The 20,845-nt window shown below is 46.6% G+C and overlaps 1 protein-coding gene across 1 annotated transcript; it reads left to right on the forward strand.

The window, feature by feature from the left end:
• The first annotated feature begins 3,842 nt into the window (after nt 1-3,842).
• On the forward strand, nt 3,843-9,816 carry LOC128352003 (uncharacterized). Its single transcript, XM_053312136.1, has 2 exons — nt 3,843-3,959; nt 8,349-9,816. The coding sequence occupies exon 2, from the start codon at nt 9,145-9,147 to the stop codon at nt 9,766-9,768; it is 624 nt and encodes a 207-aa protein (XP_053168111.1). The 5' UTR covers nt 3,843-3,959; nt 8,349-9,144; the 3' UTR covers nt 9,769-9,816.
• Nucleotides 9,817-20,845: the final 11,029 nt, after the last annotated feature.

The raw sequence follows: 20,845 nt of genomic DNA on the forward strand, positions 1-20,845 counted from the left end.
GTTATAATGGTACGCTAGATTGTGGCAAACATGTTAGAGTATTCACAAGACCAGTAACCACACTGAAATAATCAATATGTGGAAGGCTTTGGAAAATTACTGGCACCAAATAGAGGACAGTGTCAGATTGTACAAAGTTCTGATAGAGAAGGCAGCTCTGTGCAGAAATTATTGGGTCACATGGGTGATTGGGTTTCCAGCCAACCGGGGGGTGGGCGGGGGGAGTAAAACTTTTTGTTTTCCTTTGGAGCCAACTGTCAGAAAACCAAGGGGCAAAGGAATTTCTCTCCCCTGCTATTCCTTACAAGTGAGTAGACTACTTATGTGCTAGGCTCTGCCCTCAGATCTGCCAGAAACTCATTAAGTTGTGCTTTCAGATTTGCTGCTGAGTTTTGAGCTCTGACCCGTAGGGCCTAACCACTGAGTTTCTGCCTGGGTACCTCTTACTGAAATAATTTTTCCTTTCAAAAGCTGGCACCAAAAACCCTGTTCAACACATCATCAGGGTTGCTGGCCAGAGGAGGGAACTGCAGGCAATTCTAGTCAAGACACTGGCTACCACAGTTGAGGATCCTCCCACTCCTGGGCTTCAAGTGACAGCAGCAGAGTCAGCCCAAAGATTTTTAGCATCTTAGGTGAAGCCAGGCTTTGCCCCTGCCACCCCCACCCCCCACTCCTTCCCCTGGGAAGGCAGAAGACATGGAGATGTCTGTCCCCACCAAACACTCACTCACTCACTCGCCTGCTTGTGACCCCTGCCACTGGCACCACCTGCTCGATCATCTGCCTACCTTTGTGGCTGCTGCATCCACTGTGTCTGCCATTGGTGCTGGTGGCCCGAGTCTTTGCTGGACTTCAGATTGCTGGAAGGCGTTATAATGACATCAGCATGTCATGTCATTATAACATAGTGTAGCCCTTCGTAGTGCTAACACACCATGGCACTTCAAGGCCTCACAAAGGCCCAGTTTGGCAGTGCTAGATGACGTAGACGTGGCAAGTGAATGAGCAAGTGGGCAGGCAGCAGGTAGCAGGAGCCACAAGCAGGCAAGCAAGTGGGCGGTGGGGCCAAAAGTGAAGGTAGCCACGTAGCAGGCATCTGGTGGGTGCCAGCACCCCTCACAGCTTGGTGCCCTGATGACTGTCTGTAGTGCCTAATGGATGGGTCAGACCTGGACACCAAAGAACCTTTCCCATATCACTGTCTACTATAAAGCTTTCAGATCTGCTGCACTCTTTCAGCTTTGAGAACTGATCACTGAAGGTGGCCATCAAACATTCTCTCTCTCTCTCTCTCTCTCTCTCTCTCTCTCTCTCTCTCTCTCTCTCTCTCTCTCCACTGCCAGACATAATACAGCTGCCTGCCTCCTATTCAAGATACTTGTCAGCCTTGAGACCTGAGTCCTAGCAGAAAGGTGTCTGATTCAGCATTAGATGCTTTGTTCACACAGCTAATAAAGGTAAAGTGTGCCATCAAGTCGATTTCAGCCCCTGGCACCCACAGAGCCCTGTAGTTTTCTTTGGTAGAATATGGAGGGGTTTACCATTGCCTCCTCCCGCGCAGTATGAGATGATGCCTTTCAGCACCTTCCTATATTGCTGCTGCCCGATATAGGAGTTTCCCATATACAGAGAGCAAAATATGAAACAAAAATGTCTATTGAGAAAGTAACCATTAAAAAGTCCTTGGCAAAAGGTTTACCCATATGCCCATATGTTTGGGCATTAAAAAACAAAAAAACAGGAGCTTGGGCCCAGCTCTTCTTTTTGCAAATGACTGGAGAACTTTGCAGCTCAGCAACCACCAGGGTATTTTTTTTTAAGAGGTCATAAGTCCTTTTGGATGCCCAGCATTTATTCGAATAATAACTTGGCAGAGCTGAGACATTTTCTTTTAAAGCACAGTTCACATTGGAAAGTGACTGAACTCAGAAATTTTGTCACAAATACCATTTGATGGGGAGTCTTTAAACAGGTGCCTGGTCAGCTGCCTGAATTCTGGGAGGCAGTTTGCCATGAGGCTGGGAGTAGATGGGTGTGTGCCTATTCTGTAGGCCTCTAAGTGACCATTGGACCTCCCATTCAACCTTTCCTTGCTGAGCCCAGCTGTCTTCAGCTAGATTGTTATTACTATTATGTTTTGTTGGTTTTTGTAAGCCACCCTAGAAACACTGCTGAAGGTTATAGAAAAATGTAAAATACATAAAACAAAATGCAGTTGTTGGGCTGTTGGTCAATGGCAGCAGCTGTAAAGGTATTGTGAGTTGTTGGTGGCTAGTGACTGTGACTGGCAGAAGAGATGTTGATGTCTTGCACCTTAAGAGAGTTTGTAAGCAATACCGTCTTTTTCGGTTTATTGGATGCATTCCCCCCGCCAGGGTAAAATGAGGGAGATGGGGAGTTACAGGTGAAACTCGGAAAATTAGAATATCGTGCAAAAGTCCATTAATTTCAGTAATGCAAATTAAAAGGTGAAACTGATATATGAGACAGACGCATTACATGCAAAGCGAGATAAGTCCAGCCTTAATTTGTTATAATTGTGATGATCATGGCGTACAGCTCATGAAAACCCCAAATCCACAATCTCAGAAAATTAGAATATTACATGGAACCAAGAAGACAAGGATTGTAGAATAGAACAATATCGGACCTCTGAAAAGTATAAGCATGCATATGTATTCAGTACTTGGTTTGGGCCCCTTTTGCAGCAATTACTGCCTCAATGTGGCGTGGCATGGATGCTATCAGCCTGTGGCACTGATGAGGTGTTATGGAAGACCAGGATGCTTCATTAGCGGCTTTCAGCTCTTCTGCATTGTTTGGTCTCATGTCTCTCTTCCTTCTCTTGGCAATGCCCCATAGATTCTCTATGGGGTCAGGTCAGGCGAGTTTGCTGGCCAATCAAGCACAGTACACTGTATACTTTTCAGAGGTCCGATATTGTTCTATTCTACAATCCTTGTCTTCTTGGTTCCATGTAATAGTCTAATTTTCTGGGATTGTGGATTTGGGGTTTTCATGAGCTGTACGCCATGATCATCACAATTATAACAAATTAAGGCTTGACTTATCTCGCTTTGCATGTAATGCGTCTCTCTCATATATCAGTTTCACCTTTTAATTTGCATTACTGAAATTAATGGACTTTTGCATGATATTCTAATTTTCCGAGTTTCACCTGTAGGTTCCTAAATGCCCAGGTGGGAAACCTCCCTTTGTTTCCCCACAAAATTAAGCCCAGTAAAGATGCCTGAAGCTGGGGTGCAGTGGGAAGGGTGCCTGGAAATGGGGGTGCCACTGAGTGGGACTGGGTAGCCCCTGATGGGGGTTCTGGTGCCTCTGCTTCATCCTCTGAGGCTGAGAACAAGGATAGGGGAGTGTTGAGAGGGTCCGCAGGTCTTGGGGGACACGGGTGCTGGAGGTGGAGGACTCTAGAACCCCTCCTTCTCCTTGTCCTCTGTGTCTTACCCTGGCATGTGGGGGGTCTAACTGCTTCTGCCACTGAGTCCGAGCAAGGTAGCAAGGGGCCAGCCTTGGGGTTCATGATAGCCCTGGGGCGGGGGTGGGGGTGGGGGTGGAGCATGGAGCTTGGCTGAAGGGCAGAAACAAAGGTTTAGTCCTCCTCCTCCTCCCCAAACATCAAGCCTGGAAAAGAGGTTTAGAACTGATGCGCAGGCTGGCTTGGCAAAGGGGGAGGACCATGGAGCTTCTGCCCAGAAAATGGGCCTGGCTGCTGGGGGCAGAGAGTCTGGATGCCCCATCAACATTCCGCTGGTTTCCTTTCCCAAGGGGAGGGGGGAAAGTGGAGAAATCAGCCCGGGAAAGCAGTTGGGGAGGGGGTGGTGCGGTGCCAGGAAAAGGGATCACAGTCTCCCCCTCACAGCCAGAAAAGAGCAAGGAGGCCATGTCTACTGGCCAAGTGGAGACCAGGTCTACCCACAACCATCTGACCACAGGTAGACCTGGCCCCTGGTGTGGACTTCAGGAGGGAGGCCAGTTGTAGCAGCCAGGCAGAGGCCTGGTCTACCCATGGCCAGCTGGGTTGAACAGGGAGGCCAGATGTAGCAGCCAGGCGGAAGCCAGGTCTACCTAGCTGGCCATGGATACACCTGGCCTCCAGTGTGGAGTTGAACAGGGAGGAGGTCTTCCAGCCAGGCAGAAGTTCCGATTCAAGGAACACACTAAACCATCAATGGGTAGTTTTGACGGGTGGTATTCACAAAGGGCAGGGACTTCATCAATGCAAGCTTATGACCTGCACTTACTGGGAATTCTTTGTTCATGGAGAATAATTGCAGTCCCCATCACAAATGGGGTACAGTGGGTTACCCACACCTGTTAGCATAGGGTAGACACACACTGAGGCAGTCATTGTAGCATACATGCAGCCCCAGACCTCTTAGGGCATCACAGACCTGTTATTGCTCAATCTCGGGTGGCTGAATGCCACTTGTCCCTCTAAGATGTTGGACACCAACCACTCAGGAGTCACATAACTAGTTAGCATGCCAGAGTCTCATTCATTATGAGAATTAACTACACAAATCACTCCACCCATTGACAACGGCCATACACCACCACCTACAGAATCAAGAAAGAGCCATCAATCCTTTCCATGTAGGGGTCATATGAGGTTTCCCATGTTGAGTAAAATTAATCTGTAGACTCCACTCACGGTGATGCTTTTCCATCAATTCCTTTAAGTTTCAGGCTTTGCACTGAGAGGCAGGAGCTAGGTCGGGTGGTACCTCACCTCGTGGCAGACTGCTAGCTCAAGCCCAAGATCCAACCAAAAGCTTTTAAAACTGCAGCAATTTTAATATACACTTTTGGAGCTGGAATTACAATGGCTGCTGGCACCAGACGTGCCCTCCAATGGATCCTTATTGAAGGATTTAAAGTGTACTCATTCCAATTACAGGGCCTCAAAAAAGTCCTGTATGTTATTTTTCATCACTACCTCCCCAGGTCGGGCTTAATCTTTGAGACAAGCTTTTGCTACTGGCAGGCCCAACCATGTAGCTGCATAGCTGAGTAGAACTCAGGCAGGGACCCACAGAAGGGGCACCCAGCAGCAGCAGCAGCAGCAGCAGCAGCAGCCCATCTTCTGGTGGAGGATGCAGGAGGCTACTGCACAGCAGGTCAGTCAACAAAGGAGCCTCTGAACCCAGGCAGGGCAGGAGGGACTGAATCTCAGGAACTGGAGAAGGCCATAACCACAACTGCAGGACAGAACAAAAGTGCAGCCCCACTTGGGCCCCTCCCCACACTATTCTCACTGTTAGGCAAGAGCACCCCTGGTGCTGACAGGTCATATCAGCCCCAGACACCAGGGTGTGGGAAGCCCTCCCCAGACGGTGAGAGGCTTCCTGGGAAGCCACTGCCATATCAGGTTGCTGTGTAAGGAAGGAGAGGGACTTGCTCTGCCTGAAGCACAAGCACCGAGGCCAGCCTGTGGAGGGCCCTCCTCATCACAACAGTAAAGGCCTGGTCCCAATCAGATGGATAGGGCAGAGCACACCTGCCACCACTGAGAGTTCCCAAAGGGAAGACCAGTCTGTCCCCACCCTTGTCCTGACTGTGTGGGGTAGCACCTGGGGCTGCTCAAAGTTCCCAGGGCCTGGAGCACAGGACCACCCAACACCAGCCTCACGCCACTGTTGTCAACAGCCTGGCTGTCACAGACACGCTGCAGCCAATCAGACTGCCTCAGATTCTTTTCCTGTGAGACCATGTGCATTCGGGGGGAAAGGGGGGGGGGAATGAAGGCATTCCCAAACACAAAACTACAATTTAAAAGCTCTATTGAAGGCTAAATGATTACATCGAAGCAATTTAGCAAACAAGCAAAATCAATCAAATGTCTCATTATAATGTATAGGTCCAACAGCAATTAAAATCTTTTCTTTCACCCAACAGAACAGCATTAAAAGCATTCCCCTCTCTTACTGGAAATGAGCTAACAGCTGACAGCATATTTTCTCTCACTGACTAGGAATGAAAACAGTTTCCTATCTCACTCAGAGTCTGCTAGCAAGCTCTGTCTCATAGCAACAGGGTCTTATCTCCCTGCTCTCACCACAAAAATGCAAAACATTTCATCCACAGCACAGACAGAGGGAGAAAGCCACGCACAATCCATGAGCCGAACAGCCAGGCTCGAGAGGGGAGGTGGAAGCCAATAGCTCATCACTGACGTGATGATTGTGTGCCAAGAGCAGAGAGAGAGAGAGAGAGGGGAGGAGGGATGGGAACAGAGGGGGAAGAATGATTCCACAGGTGGAAAGGGAGGAGACAGGATCAGAAAGGTACATTAGTACTGGAAAAATCTAGGCTGAAGGCAATCTATAGATATAATATTTACCGGTCCAAGCTGTGTGTATCTTGGTCAGGAGGCCTTGAGGAAAAATGCCAGAAGGGCTGGAAACTGTCCACGCAGCCTAGGAAGCCAAATGCCATGGCAGTCTGTGAGGCACAGATTTGCCTTTACAGGCTAAGGCTCACATCTTAGTCCAGGGGCCAGAAGATGTGCCTCCCTGAGGTTCTGAGTTACTTCCCTTCCCTGCTTGTTCCCCTGCCATTTCCATTTGCCCGTGGGCGGGATGTGTATGTCCCTTTTATAAACTCTCCTCAGCCTCCTGTTTGTCATAGCTCCCATCAAAGACAGTCACATCAACTCTTAAGTGCCGCCATTCTAAAGTAAACATTTTTGGGTCTCCCACCCTTCACGCTAGTGGGGTCCGTCTAACATGTTTACTGAAGTTAGATGGCAACAATCCTGTTTATGCCTAGCTGGACCAGTCTGTGGTCAGTTCCCCAAGTTTTGTTGGTGCATTCAATTCCAAGAAATGTTATTTAGAGGTGGCATGCAAAGAATTGTTATTAGGAATCAGCATATAAGAAATGTTATCAAGAGATATCTTATAAAAGCAATTCAGCAATTACTGTGCGAAAGTATGTCTTCCAAATCCATGTATGTTCTGATATCTAAAATGTGGTTTTCTAAGACCTTCTAATTATACTTAACATAGCAAGTTTCAAGCTAGTTCTATGATTGGCATCAGCATAGCACAATTCAAAACAACTCCAAGGCAGGACGGGGTAAATTTCCCTTCTCCTCAGGCTACTATAGTTTAGCAAAATCCAAAGCTCACATCCTAGTTTCCTACAGACCAGCAATTTTAGACATAGGCCTGAGTTTTGCCTTTTGGGCCTGCAGAGCAGCTGGTGGTCCCAATCCCAGGGTGCCCACCATACGTCCCATTCTTCTCCCAGCCTCCAGGGGAGACAGAGGGCCACTTACCACTGCTCAGAGAAGAGAGCTCTCTGAGGGCCACAGGAGCCCTGTCAGCAGATGTCTCCACCTGATGGGTCAACACAGTAGGGCACACACTACCACTGCCAGGCATGGGGTCATTCCAAGTCCCAAAGGGAAGACCAGTCTGTTTCCACCCCTCTTCCAACTGTGATGGCAACACACCAGGCACTGGGGTCAATTCAAAGTTCCCAGGACCTGGAGCACCACCCAACACCAAATCCACCCCACACCTTCTTCAACCCAGCCACCATGGGAAATGGGGCTACTCACCACTGCACAGAGAGATCAGGTATCAAAACACTTTTCAGACCCAGGCATGGGCTCTCTTGGCTGGGCACAGAACACTGCAAAGGTTGGGAGTGTTCTGATGGTTTTCCAAGAGTCCTGAAAACCATGTCACAAGAAATCTCCACAAGGAGCCCTGATTTTGATACGGCAATCCCAAGGTTCCGTTTGGAACCAGGACAAATCCAAAATAGCTGTCATGGCTCTGGAACCCACACCTGGGTACATCTGTCAAATTTGTCCCCATCAGGAGCTCCAGGATCTAGCTGTGGAGACTTGGCTAATCTATTGTGGTTTATTGGTAGACCAGGTCTCTGCTCCTGACTTCTCTAATTTCTGCCAGGATTGGAGGCCTGGTCAACCCATTGTGGTCAATAGGTAGATCAGGCTTCTATTCTGGACTTTGTTGCATCTGCCACTATTGGAGGGCAGGTCTACCCATTGGTGCCAATAGGTGGACAAGACAGGCTGTACCCCAGCTTTCAGGCAGCCGTGCTGGGTGGGGGCTGGTAGACCAGGCCTATGAACTCTGCCCCACCCCAGACAACCACCTTTTCATGGCTAGCATCACCACGCTGCTCTCCATGGCTCAAGGGGTGTGTGGCACCCCAGATTTCAGGCAGCTGCACTTGGGGACCAGGGGCTCATAGACCAGGCCTACAGACTCTGTCTTATCCCAGACAACCACCCCAGACAACCTTTTCATGGCTGTCTCTCTCTCCTCCCCCACCCCACCTTGCAGGTTGCTCCATGGTAGCAAGAGGAGTAAGCTATGCTACTGCCTACAAACTAAAAGTTGTGGATGTAGTGGAATGCAGCAACAACTGTGCAGCAGGCCAAGAATTTGGAGTGAATGAGGCAAATGTGCATTGCTGGAGAAAACAGAAGGCCTACCATCAATCTCAAAGTCTGCTTTGGCAGGGCTCAGCACCCAGAACCAGAAAGCTCCAGTATGTTCTGGATAGGCGATTCCAAGGGTGTGCTGTCAGCACTGGGGAAATCTGCTTGGGGAAAAAATCTGCTTTCTCTAAGGTTGGAACCTCTCAGCACCTTCAAGGCCTCTGCAAAGTGGTGCCACCACTTTATGAGGCAGCATAAGCTGTCCAACTGGGGGCGCACATCAGTTGCTCTAAGTCTGCCACAGGAGCTTGAGCACCAGCTGTGCCAGGATCAACAGTTTGTATTGCAGCTCCATAAACGACATGGGTATTCTACCAAACTGCAAATGCTGACCAGACACCACCGAGCTTCAATCTTTCTCACAGGCAAACGATTTTGAGGAAAGGGGAAAAAACTGTCATGCAGAGAATGACTGGGAACAAGAAGAACCGGTTCACGGTGATGCTGGGGTCTCTTGCCAATGGTGAGAAGTTGCCTCCATACATTGTGTTTAAAAGGAAGATGCTGCCAAAGCATGTGAGGTGGCCCCATGGGGTGATAGTACGTTCACACGATAGTATGCATGGGAGTGGATGAATCAACGTTTGACCGAGGAGTGGCTTAGATCTATCTAATTGGAAACTACCACCACCCAGGAGATGCCAAATGCTGGTACTGGATGCATTCAGGTGCCACAGAACACCATCCATAAAATCAGTCCTCTCCGAAAAGCAGAGACTGACCTTATAATCATCGCAGCAGGGATGACGAGCCAGTTGCAGGTCATGGATGTGAGCTGCAATCGGCTGTTCAAGCAGCTATTGCGGAAGAAATGGGTGGAGTGGGTGTACGCTGGGCTAAGAACACTTACCCCATCAGGCTGTCGGAAGAAGCTAGTCCTTTTTGTTATCATCCATCAAGATGTTATCATCGCATCAAGAGAGGCGTGGGAGGCAATAGATGCTGCCATTATATGGCAGGGGTTCAAGAAATGCTGCCTAATGAATGGGATGGGAGACTCTGAAGATGATGATGATGATGATGATGATGATGATGATGATGATGATGATGATGATGATGATTTTTACATTTATATCCCGCTCTTCCTCCAAGGAGCCCAGAGCGGTGTACTACATAGCCTTCGGGTGAGATTTGAATCCACTGATTCAGAGACAGAATTTGAAGGTTTTGCTGAAGACAACAGAGATGGGGTTCCCTGTCAGTTATCCAACAATGAAACCCCACCTCGCTATGAGCCCAGAGGCTGCCCCCCAGTCCTCTGAGGACAAGCAGGTTCGTGAATGAAGATGTTGGTGTTCATAACTGAAATTCTTGATGTTACATACTGTTCATAAATAAAGATGTTGATGTTCATAACTGAAGTTCTTGATTTTACCTACTCTCTGGTTTCAACTACTACAAGCTTACTCCCTGTCACAGAAGTCATAGAAACATAGGTTGCTCCTTCATGTCCATGTAAGTGCGTCTGATGGATGCAGGCATTTTAGAATCCAAAATGGACGGTAATTATTTTTGGACTTCATTGGGGCCTGCCCAGGATATTAAAGGGCTCATGTGAAATCTAGACTTTGTGGCCGTTCTGTTGCAGCTGCTGCACCAACAGTCCTTGGAGCCATTCTGGCTGCTGTAACCATTGGTTCTGCCTATCCTGCCAACTGTCCACTTCATGTTCTTATTATGTATTACACTGAATCAGGTGAAACTGTTTGCCATTCTCTTCCTGCTGCCTCTTCGGCACAGGGATCTTGCCCTTTCCCAATTGGCTGCTGCCCCATCTGCTATGTGACAAAAATGAAGAGTTCTGCGGCCCCTTAAAGCCAAACAAATTTATTGTGGCATGAGCTTTTGTGGGCTCATATGTGAAGTAAAGTTAAATACATTATTCTGCAGGGTTACTACTGTTCACTTTGGCCTCCAGTGATTCAAGGTTAAGGGATTCATTAACTAAAAGCCTTTTACAAACCACTATCAATATAGATGAGCGTGCTTATTATCTATGATTATTGCAGATATCACAATTTGTTTGGAATCCACTGAGTGCTATAAGGTATTTCTACTATTTCTGAAATCCTGAATTATTGGTGTAAATAATCAGTTTTAACACTAAATACCAGTTGCAGAGGGGGAGCAACAACAGGAGAAGTGGGCATGGCCTCACCTCGTGCCTGTGGGCTTCTCAGAGGCAACTGATGGGCCACTGTGTGAAACAGGATGCTGGACTAGATAGGCCTTGGGCCTGATCCAGCAGGGTTGTTCTTATGTTCTTATGTAATGCCGCATTCTCATGACCAGAAGGCTCACAAAGAGTTAACCATGATCAGTGAGCCCCACACAATCTGATCCTAGTTATCTATCCTGGTCAAATGCTGGTTAACCACAGCAATTTAATTGGGATTGCCTGGATTTCTGGGTTCTCATGACACGCTTGACAGAAGTGTGCAGGGCTTGCCAATCACGCTTAACCCAATTGAGTCTGGCCATTCAGCTGTGAATCATCAGATGTTGAACAACAAAATGATGAGAAATCAAGGGATGTACATGCCTCTAGGCCAAAGAAACACTGCTGCTGTGTCTGCTCTCAGCTTTGTATGGATTTTGACGACAGAAAACCAGAAATTCAATGTGAATTTTAGAGATACAAAAACAGCACATATTGTTGAAATGCCCCCCCCCCCATTTTTGACTCAGCTCAAGTTCAGCAGTAATTTAAAAATGCATGAGCACTTTAAAAAAATTCAAAAATTAGGATTAGTGTTCAAAATTAGGATTTTTTAACATCCTAATTTCACACTATTAAAGAATTTGATAACTCTTAAATTATAGTCTTTAGGCATTAGTAACCTGTTTTCTAACTCTTTGTTTAATAATTTAACAAGGCTAAATAAAATAAAATTTTAAAGGTTGCTAAATTCACATTATTATTACACTTGATTGCAGTAAACCTCTCCATATCATACACACTTGGCCCTTCTGATGCAGTGAATAGCTGGACTGTCCATAATTCACCAAGAGTGGCAACTAGATTTCATCTGCCAAGAGAACAGGACCAAAATAAAATCATTTTGCTATCAGTCTTGTCAGGTAATTGGCTCACATTTCCCCAGAACTGGTGCTTGTTTGTTTTTTTAAGCTGAATTTCATCAATGAATGATGGAGTATGGTGCAAATATTATTTGTTCATGTGGCAGGTCGTGTGCTCCTCTTAAAAACAAAAATGTAATCAGCCGCATTGACATAGCTATGGCCTTATATGACCAGGAGGAGAATGTTAGAAAACTAGTGTAACTGTCTTTCACGCACTCTTTTATTTTCTATAAACTAATATTCTGAGACATACTTATGGAAGCACCAAAAGGGGAGCACAAGAATGGCCAAATATTTTTGGCTGCACTGCTGAATTAAATCTTCGTAGATCTGTTTAATGCTAGGTGACATGTCAACATATGTAAAAACACTAAACAGATTCAGTAATGGGATCCAACGAGGCTTGCGTGAATATTTGAAATACTTAGAAGGAAATTTTATTTATCTGGATTCAAATTATTCTGACTTCTGACCTGGTTTGGGGATGGAAACTGTTTTTGGTGCTGTAAATGATTTGCACTGAGAGAAAAAGAGGAGTGCGTGTCCCTCAAGAGTCTCATCTCTGCATCTCAGACATCTCAACAAACTTTCAACTCTGGGACTGGAAGTTGGGATAAGGACATTATATTCTGCGCTTTCCTGGAGAGTACACTGGCACAGCGGGGAAATGACTTGATTAACAAACCAGAGGTGACCGGTTCGAATCCCCGCTGCTATGTTTCCCAGACTATGGGAAACATCTATATCAGGCAGCAGTGATATAGGAAGATGCTGAAAGGCATCATCTCATACTGTGCGGGAGATGGCAATGGTAAACCCCTCCTGTATTCTACCAAAGAAGACCACATAGCTCTGTGGTTGCCAGAAGTCAACACCAACTTGATGGCACACTTTACACTCCAAAATGTGTTGGGGGTTCAGCAAATTGCCAAGCCATACTAGGGAAACACCTGTTCTGGATGGAGTCATACCACCCACTTGAGTTACATTATAGTCAAACATGAACAATCTTTTTGCAGGAGCAGGTGGGGGAAAAAGTGATTAATTATCTAAGTGAACTGATTGCTAAGTCTTATGTAAGGAAAATATCTGTCTGATCAACATTATTGAATTATGTGTTATTTGAGGAAACATCCAATATTTGAGGTAGAGTAATACAAGAATTTGATGGAATGATATAATGAAATTACTTGCTAGGTTTTCATGTTTAATACAAATTCCTTTGCTTAGTTACCAAGGAGATAAATCAGTTATGGAGGAACAGAGAATTAGGAGAAGATAGATACATTTGGCTGCATAATTTCTCATTTAGAAGTTCAAATTCCACAGGCTTGATGTGTCTCTTAAAAATAATAATAATGTAGAGAGAGACAGAGTACATATCAATAAACTAAATGTGACCCAGTATGCAAGACTTTGCTCTAATATAGAAAATATTAGTTATCTCTAATGTTTCGTGCAAAATGAGCGCTTTAAAAGAAATAAAGCAATGTCATAAAGGAATATATATATAAAAGATAGAGAAATGAAATCTGACATCAAAGTGGCCAAGTAAAAAACTGATACTGTGAGAAATCACTGGTACCAAAGTCTTTGACATATTGCTATTGCTGTTTTGGTAGATGGTGTCAGAGAAACAGACGTTTGAATCCATTCTGTGTCTCTCTGTAGCTTGTTTGCCCATGGATTTCAGTCTTGCCTTGATTCTCTGTAACCTTTTAACCTGTCTTTATCTGTCTTCTGTGTATTTTGTCTGAGATAAAATAGCAATTTGGTGGATGTCATGTACAGATGAAAGGACAAAGTATAAAATGTACAGTTTTATTCTAGCTTCCAAGAATAGTGGATAATTCAAATTAAAGGGCTGTAAGAAACTATATTACGAGTGCTTCTAACATTTATCCATTATTTATATTTTGTCAATTTGTATGACAAAATCAAAGATTGGGCTGGCATTTTTGCAGTAAATGAGATTTCTGTTTTGCTGGTAAGAACATAAGAACAGCCCTGCTGGATCAGGCCCAAGGCCATCTAGTCCAGCATCCTGTTTCACACAGTGGCCCACCAGATGCCCCTGAGAAGCCCACAGGCAAGAGGTGAGAGCATGCCCTCTCTCTTCCTGATGCTCCCCTGTAACTGCTATTTAAAGACATCTTGCTTCTGGGGGTGGAGGTGAACTATAGTCACCAGACTAGTAGCCATTGATAAGCCTGTCCTTCATGAATTTGTCTAAACCTCTTTTAACAAACTAGTGGCCATCACCACATCCCATGGCAGATAATTCCATAGATAATGTGCTGTCTGAAAAAGTACTTCCTATTGTTGGTCTTTAATTTTCTGACCTCCAGTTTCATAGGATGACTCCTGATTCAAATGTTGTCAGAGGTGGGGGGATTTATCTCTGTCTACTCTCTACACCATGCACAGTTTTATGCACCTCTAGCATGTCTCCCGATAGTCACCTCTTTTCCAAACTCAAAAGCCCCTGATGCTGTAGCTTTGCTTCATAAAGAAGGTGCTCCAGGCCCCTGATCATCCTGGTTGCCCTCTTCTGCACCTTTTCCAGTTCTACAATGTCCTCCTTAAGATACGGTGACCAGCTCCAAATGTGATGGCACCATATATTTGTATAAGGGCATTATAATAGCATTTTTATTTTCAATCCCCTTCCTAATGATTGCTAGCATGGATTTAACCTTTTTCACAGCTGCCACACACTGAGTTGACACTTTCAATGAGCTGTCCACCAGGACCCCAAGATCTCCCAGGAGTTATTTGTACATGGCTTCATGCTATGGGGTAAATGTTGAGCAAAGCCACTTTGAAGTAGGCCCGCAGCATTGAAGGAAGCTGCCCCTCCCCTCTGCTCTTGGGTTAGCTTTTGATGCAAGTTCACATGGCAGGCTTCTGTGTTTTTCTTCTAGCCAATGGGTGGAGGGAGAGATAGAGATTACTAAAGAGCTACATCTGCATTGTAAAGAGATTATTCCTCTTATCATGCTAATGATTCTATGCCAGTGCCTCTCCCTATATGCTCTGGTGATTTCAGAAAACCCGCATTTTGAAAACCAGGAAATACCTCGAGATAAGCTAGAATTTGCAAGACAAAGCCCGACTTGTGTTTGGAGTGGGTCCAAGGAACTCGAAGGGACTTTGGGGTAAGTTTGGCTGGTGTGTGAATGCAGACACACTCTCCCGAAGGAAATTTGGGGTAGAAGCCCTGTCTGTGAAGCCTCCTGGTCAGTCACTGATGCCTCAGACCCCATCAGTGTATATGTGAAGTTGGTTGTTTTTTGCCCCAGTATGCATCACTTTACACTTGCTAACATTGAACCACATTTGCCATTTTGTCACCCACTCCCTCAGTTTGGAGAGATCCTTTTGGAACTCTTCACAATCTGCTTTGGATTGTTTACAAAGATCTGGTGTACAAGAGCCTAGACAATTGTTAATATAAATGAGCGTGAATAGCAGAACAATATATTAGTGCATTTCCCAAGCTTTTTTCTTTTACATAATTCTACATTAATAATCTATTATTGTTTTATTAACAACCCAGCTCTGTGATATATGTTTATTACAAAGAACACAGTGGTGACTGGGCAGTAAAAGCTAGCTTAGTGACCCACCTCCCTTGTGATAGAGCATGATGGAGGTTGGCCCTGGCTAATTTTTCACAGGATCCATATTTTGAATTAACCCTCAGACGGAGCCATTTTAAACATGAGTAGGACTTCCAACTCCCAAGTATTCCCATTGGTTACATTGGATCCCCTCCCCCCAATTTGCAGACCAAAGAACCCATGATTTAACATTTCACTCCAGGGAAGTGCAGCAGCGACACCCAGCCATGGCACCCTGTGCAACTACAGCACAACTCACTGAGCATGTGAGGTGTTCGCAAATAAAAATGAGCATTTCAGATCCCTCACTAATGAAGATCCAGACACCATTGTCTCAGTTCTCAGCATTTCAGCTGAAAGGACACACTGTGACTGACCTAAATCTGGGAACTGGTCAAGTGCATTCTATATGCCTGCCAATCACTCACAATCAACACATTTTTTGCTTGGTTTCTTGTCAACTGTTCTAGGCACACTCTTCCTAGGTACACATAATACTAACGTCTTCTGTCGCCACAAGCCAAGCACAGATGTTAGTGCTTCCCTTTGTGAATAAGGTTGCATCTCTGGAGTATGTTTGGTTTGATGTGTCTCATAGTGCCTACATAGGTCAGTACCTTGCTCAGGAAAGCCTCTGCCAGCTATACACTGGGGAGCGGGGAAGTGATTTCTCTCCACAATTCTCTGAGGGCAGATTCAGATGAACATTACCTTGCACACATGAGAACATCAGGTCTGTGGCAAGAACACACCGGCCCTGATGTAATTAGTGGATGCTAGTCCAGCATCCTGTTTCCACAGTGGCCCATCAAATGTACCAATGTGCTCTTGGCACATCCTTTAATCGTGTGAGAGGGATGCTCATCTGAATTACCCCTCTATATTTGCTTCAATGAAGGTTTAGAGTACATGCAGAGGGGTGATTCACCGGAAGTGGCCCCAAGTGTTGATCCATGGCTGTACACATTGCTGCACAACTTGCAGGCCTACTTGTCTTTGTTGCAGTCCTCCAGCTTGCTTCCCAAGGTGAACATTCCCTTTCAATGAGTAGAATGTTTTTGTATCACAGCACCATCATTTTTGCTAACTGTACTTCTTTGGCTTGCTTGGCATTTGTTGCCAGGAGAGACAGGACCTCGGAAACCTAACAGCTGCTCATCAACTGCTCATCAAATGCTCAAATGTCGCTGTGCTGCAGCTGAACAAACAAGCTCTAATGGTTGCCAGCATGAAAATCACTCTTCTTTCCTATCATGTGGCTTTGAGACTGAATCTTAAATTACTTGTGATGTCCTCAAATTATCTCAGCTGCATCATGGCACAGAAATAGGACTCCAAATGTACTGCTCACTGACCCTGCAGCGCTTCATGATTGGCATGTATCACACCAGCCAGGCCAAGATACACTTTCAATTCTGCTAGGCCAAGGTGCTTCCATTGGAACATAGAAAGCTTCTGCCTTCTGTGTCAGACTGTTGGTCCATCTAGAGGAGGAATGAGCTGGGTCTAAAGAGGAGCTAAGCCCGCTCTCCCCGCACACGAGCAGGGCGGGAGCCCTGGGCGGCCGGATCGGCCGCCCACACGACTGCCGGCTTCATGACAGAACCAGCGGGTGCTGGGGAGTTGCGTGGCCCCCGGAAGCTCCAGAATGCCCTGTGTGAGCGCACAGGGCATACTGGGGAGCCTCCCGCCGGGGGTCTATTCATGAGTAACCATGGCGCGGAGCTGTGCCGCGGATACTCATGATTTTAAAAAAAGGTTTTGCGGAGCCCTCGCTCAGCAAACCTGGTTTAAGGGGCGGGGTACTTGAGCGGGCTACCTGCTCAAGAATAGGGATGTGCGTTTCGTTTTGGATACAAAACGTTTTGTGCACAAAACAGGCCATTTCGGCTGTTTTGTAGCCAAAACAAAACACCCAATGCTCAAAACAGAAAATTTTGTAGCCAAAACAAAATGTTCCTGTTTTGGATACAAAACATTTTGTTGTTTCGGCTGTTTTGGAACTCCATTTTGCAATCGCAAAAAGTCTTCCTCCTTCAGTCTCCATTTTGAGTTTTGACATCTGTTTGAATTTTCAGCCCTTCCAGCCTGCAGATTGGCCAGCGAAAGCATGGGCTGATCTGCTGGCAATTGCCTCCTTATTCATTTTAACCAAATTTAAGGGTAAATTTTACCGTCATTGGCTAGTAGGGCAGTGTGCATTTACCCTCATTGGCCAGTGGGGCAGTGTGCATTTCATTGTTGTTGTTTCACACTGTTGTGTGTAGATCAATTGCATTTCGGGGGGGGGGAGGTGTGGATGTGCATGACCTCTGGAAATCTGCCTGATTTTTTCCAAAGCTCTGCTGTTGTTAATGTAGGATGTTGATGTTATTTGGGGTGGATCCGGGGCAGAAAGGGGGATTTGGGGGCAGAAGAGCAGTTCAGGTGGTAGTGCCCCAATGGGTGCCTGCTGCCACCCAGATTCCAAAGGAATTGGGGAAAGGGCTGATCTTTAAAGAATTTCTGAAGTTGACATGTCTTTGGGGCAGATTCGGGGCAGAAAGGGGGCCTGAGGGGAAAAACAGTGGGTTGGGTGGCAATGCCCCAAGGGGTGCCTGCCACAACCCAGATTCCAAAGGAATAGAGGAAAAGGCTGATTTCTTAAGAATTGTTGAAGTTTACGCTTCTTTAAGGTTTCCCCCCCATAGGGAATAATGGAGGTTTCAACAGACCCATAACTCCACCTGGGGGTCACTGGGGTGGCCGGGAGCGAGTGGTGGTGTAGTGCACATAGGGTGCCAACCACCCCCATGGGTTGCTAACCCATGGGGTGCTGGGTTCTGTTGTTTCTGAGGTGTTCTGAGTGTAGATTCTCTGGTAGCATATGAGATTTTCAATGACAAACCATGAATCCCCTCTGATATGCTACCAGAGAATCTGAATCTACACTCAAAACATCTGAGAAACAACAGAACCCAGTACTCCATGGGTTAGCAACCCATGGGGGTGGTTGGCACCCTATGTGCTCTACATCACCACTCGCTCTGGGCCACCCTGGTGCCCCCCAAGTGCAGTTATGGGGCAGGAATTATGGAGGTCCATCATTCTCTATGGGGAAGAGCTTTACAGATGCCCAAACTCCATTACATCTTTAAAAACCAGCCCTCTGCCCAATTCCTTTGAAATAATTCTGGCAGCTTCCTTGCCCCCACTGAGCACTACCACCCACCCTACTCTGTTCTGGGCCACCCCTTTCCCCCCAACATGAAGCTATACTTTTGCTGAAACCTCCATTCTTCCCTTTGGGAAAAATCCTATACTTCAAAAATTCACCAAAAATCAGCCCTTTGCCCAATTCCTCTGAAATTTGGGTGGTAGTTTCCACCCATTGGACACTACCACCCCCACCCACTAGTATTTCCCTGGGGCCATTTTTTAAAATCCAAAACATTTTGGATTCGAATTTTGCCATTTTGAACAAAGAACAAAATTGGGGTGTTTCGGATTGGCTGATTTCGAACAACGAACAAAATGGGGGTGTTTCAGATTCGGGCCAAAAACAAAACGGGGGGGGGGGGAGACGGGACGCACAACCCTACTCAAGAACCACCGGGCTCACAGCTGGGTTCTCATGGTTGTAGAAAATTGGGCTAGCGGAGCCTAGCTCAATTTTCTACAATTGTGTGAATAGCCTCATTGTCTACTCTGATTGGCAGTGGCTCTCCAGGACTTCAGGCAGTATCTGGATTTCTCTCTCTCTCTCTCTCTCTCTCTCTCTCTCTCTCTCTCTCTCTCCAGACTGCAGGGGCTTCACTCACTGCCTCCTCCTGCTGGACTAAACCTATCTTGGCCTGACCTCTCACCAGAGGATCTGGACCACACCTCACTGCTGTGTTGTGGGCAAGAGATAGATTGGTTGTAGACCACATTAATTATTATTATTATTATTATTATTATTATTATTAAAACTTTTATACTGCCCTTCCAAAAGGCTCAGGGCGGTTTTGTATTTTGTCTTTTCTGCTTGTCTTCTAACCCATTATCTTGGTACCTTCACTGGCAGATGAGTGAGGTTCCGCAGATTGTTCAGTGCTACACATCTCACCTCTACATCTTCTTGCTCTCTCCACCTGGAACCAACCTCCAACCCCTGCCACCACCACCGCCCCTTCTGGGCTGTATCCCACTAGAAGAAATGGGAAAAGACCAGAAAGGTACTGTGGATGGTTACTCCACTGATACCAGGCTCACTGAAGTGGACATGTTGTGGTTGCTGCTGTTGTGATCCTTTTGGCTTTGCTAATGCTGGCTAATATCCTTGCTTCTAAGATCAGATGGTTCCCAATGCTTGACCTGTTCCAAATATTAGGCCTGACATTGTGGGAGGAGATGGTTTTATCTGCCCTAACTTGGAAGCACAAAACTATGCAGTGCCTCAGACTGGTTTTGAGACACTGAGGCGAGCCTCACTATCAGTGAGACCCGCTGTAAGGGAGTTAACGTCCCTGCAGACAATCGCCAGGCAGCCCTGGGCAGCCGGAGCAGCCGTCCACATGACTGCTGGCTCTGTTGGGGGCTGCAGGGATTGGGGGCCGCATGGCCCCTGGAAGTTCCAGGATGCCCCGCGTGAGTGCACGGGGCATCCTGGAGAGACCCCCAAGCCCGGGTGGCTTTTAGCAGCCTCCCAGTCGGAGGTCTACTCATGTGTTGCCGCACACCACAGGAACACATGAGCAAAATGCTGAGGTTAATGGAGCGCTTGACTAAGGGGAGTGGGAATGAGTGAGGTTTGCTGTCCCACTGCAGCACACGATCGCCAAAAAGTGGGCTAGGCTCCCTTAGCCCGTTTTGGGGCGATCGTAAGAGTCGCCTCACTGTCATCCTCAGGAGAAACAAAACTGAGGTTTCCAAAGAGAAAGAGGGCGTGCTTCCCCATCCCAAATGGCTTAACATGGGCATGGGATAGAAACCACTCCACCACAGAAAGCCCATTCATTTCTGGGGTGGTTTTTCTTCCAATCGCCTTAACAAGTGAATGGGGTAAAAACCACCCCACCCTCTAATTAGTGTTCCCTCTAATTTTAATCATCAGTAAGCAGAAAGAGTTTTGTTCTGGGCGGCAGTATCAAGGCAGAGTGCGCACATAAGTCTCTCTCACTCTCACACACAGAGAACATACTAGGAAATAATCAATGTGCAGTGTGAAGCCCCACACACAATTTTTACTTCCCCGCCCCCCACACAGTCCCTCTATCTACACTGCTTTCCATCACCACCCCACACATCTCCCTCTACACACACACACACACACACACACACACACACACACTCCCTCTAGCTACACTCATTTCCATTCCCACCCCACACATCTCCCTCTACACACACACACACACACACCCTCCCTCCCTCCCTCCCTCTAGCTACACAAGCTGTGTAGTTCTAATGCTACACTGCCCAGCGTGGGCTGAAACGTCTCAAAAACAGAGCTGTGCGGCTCTAGTTTTGAGATGTTTCAGGCAGCGCAGGGCTCTCAGCCTGGTCGGGAGTGCCTCTCCCTGCCTTTGAAGAAGCCATCCACATGGCAAACACGGTGCTGGCCAGATTTTACTTACAAATGGGGTGCATGGCCCCATTTGCTAACCTGGCCATG

This window comes from Hemicordylus capensis, chromosome 3, assembly GCF_027244095.1.
Source record: "Hemicordylus capensis ecotype Gifberg chromosome 3, rHemCap1.1.pri, whole genome shotgun sequence".
Lineage (NCBI taxonomy): Eukaryota > Metazoa > Chordata > Lepidosauria > Squamata > Cordylidae > Hemicordylus > Hemicordylus capensis.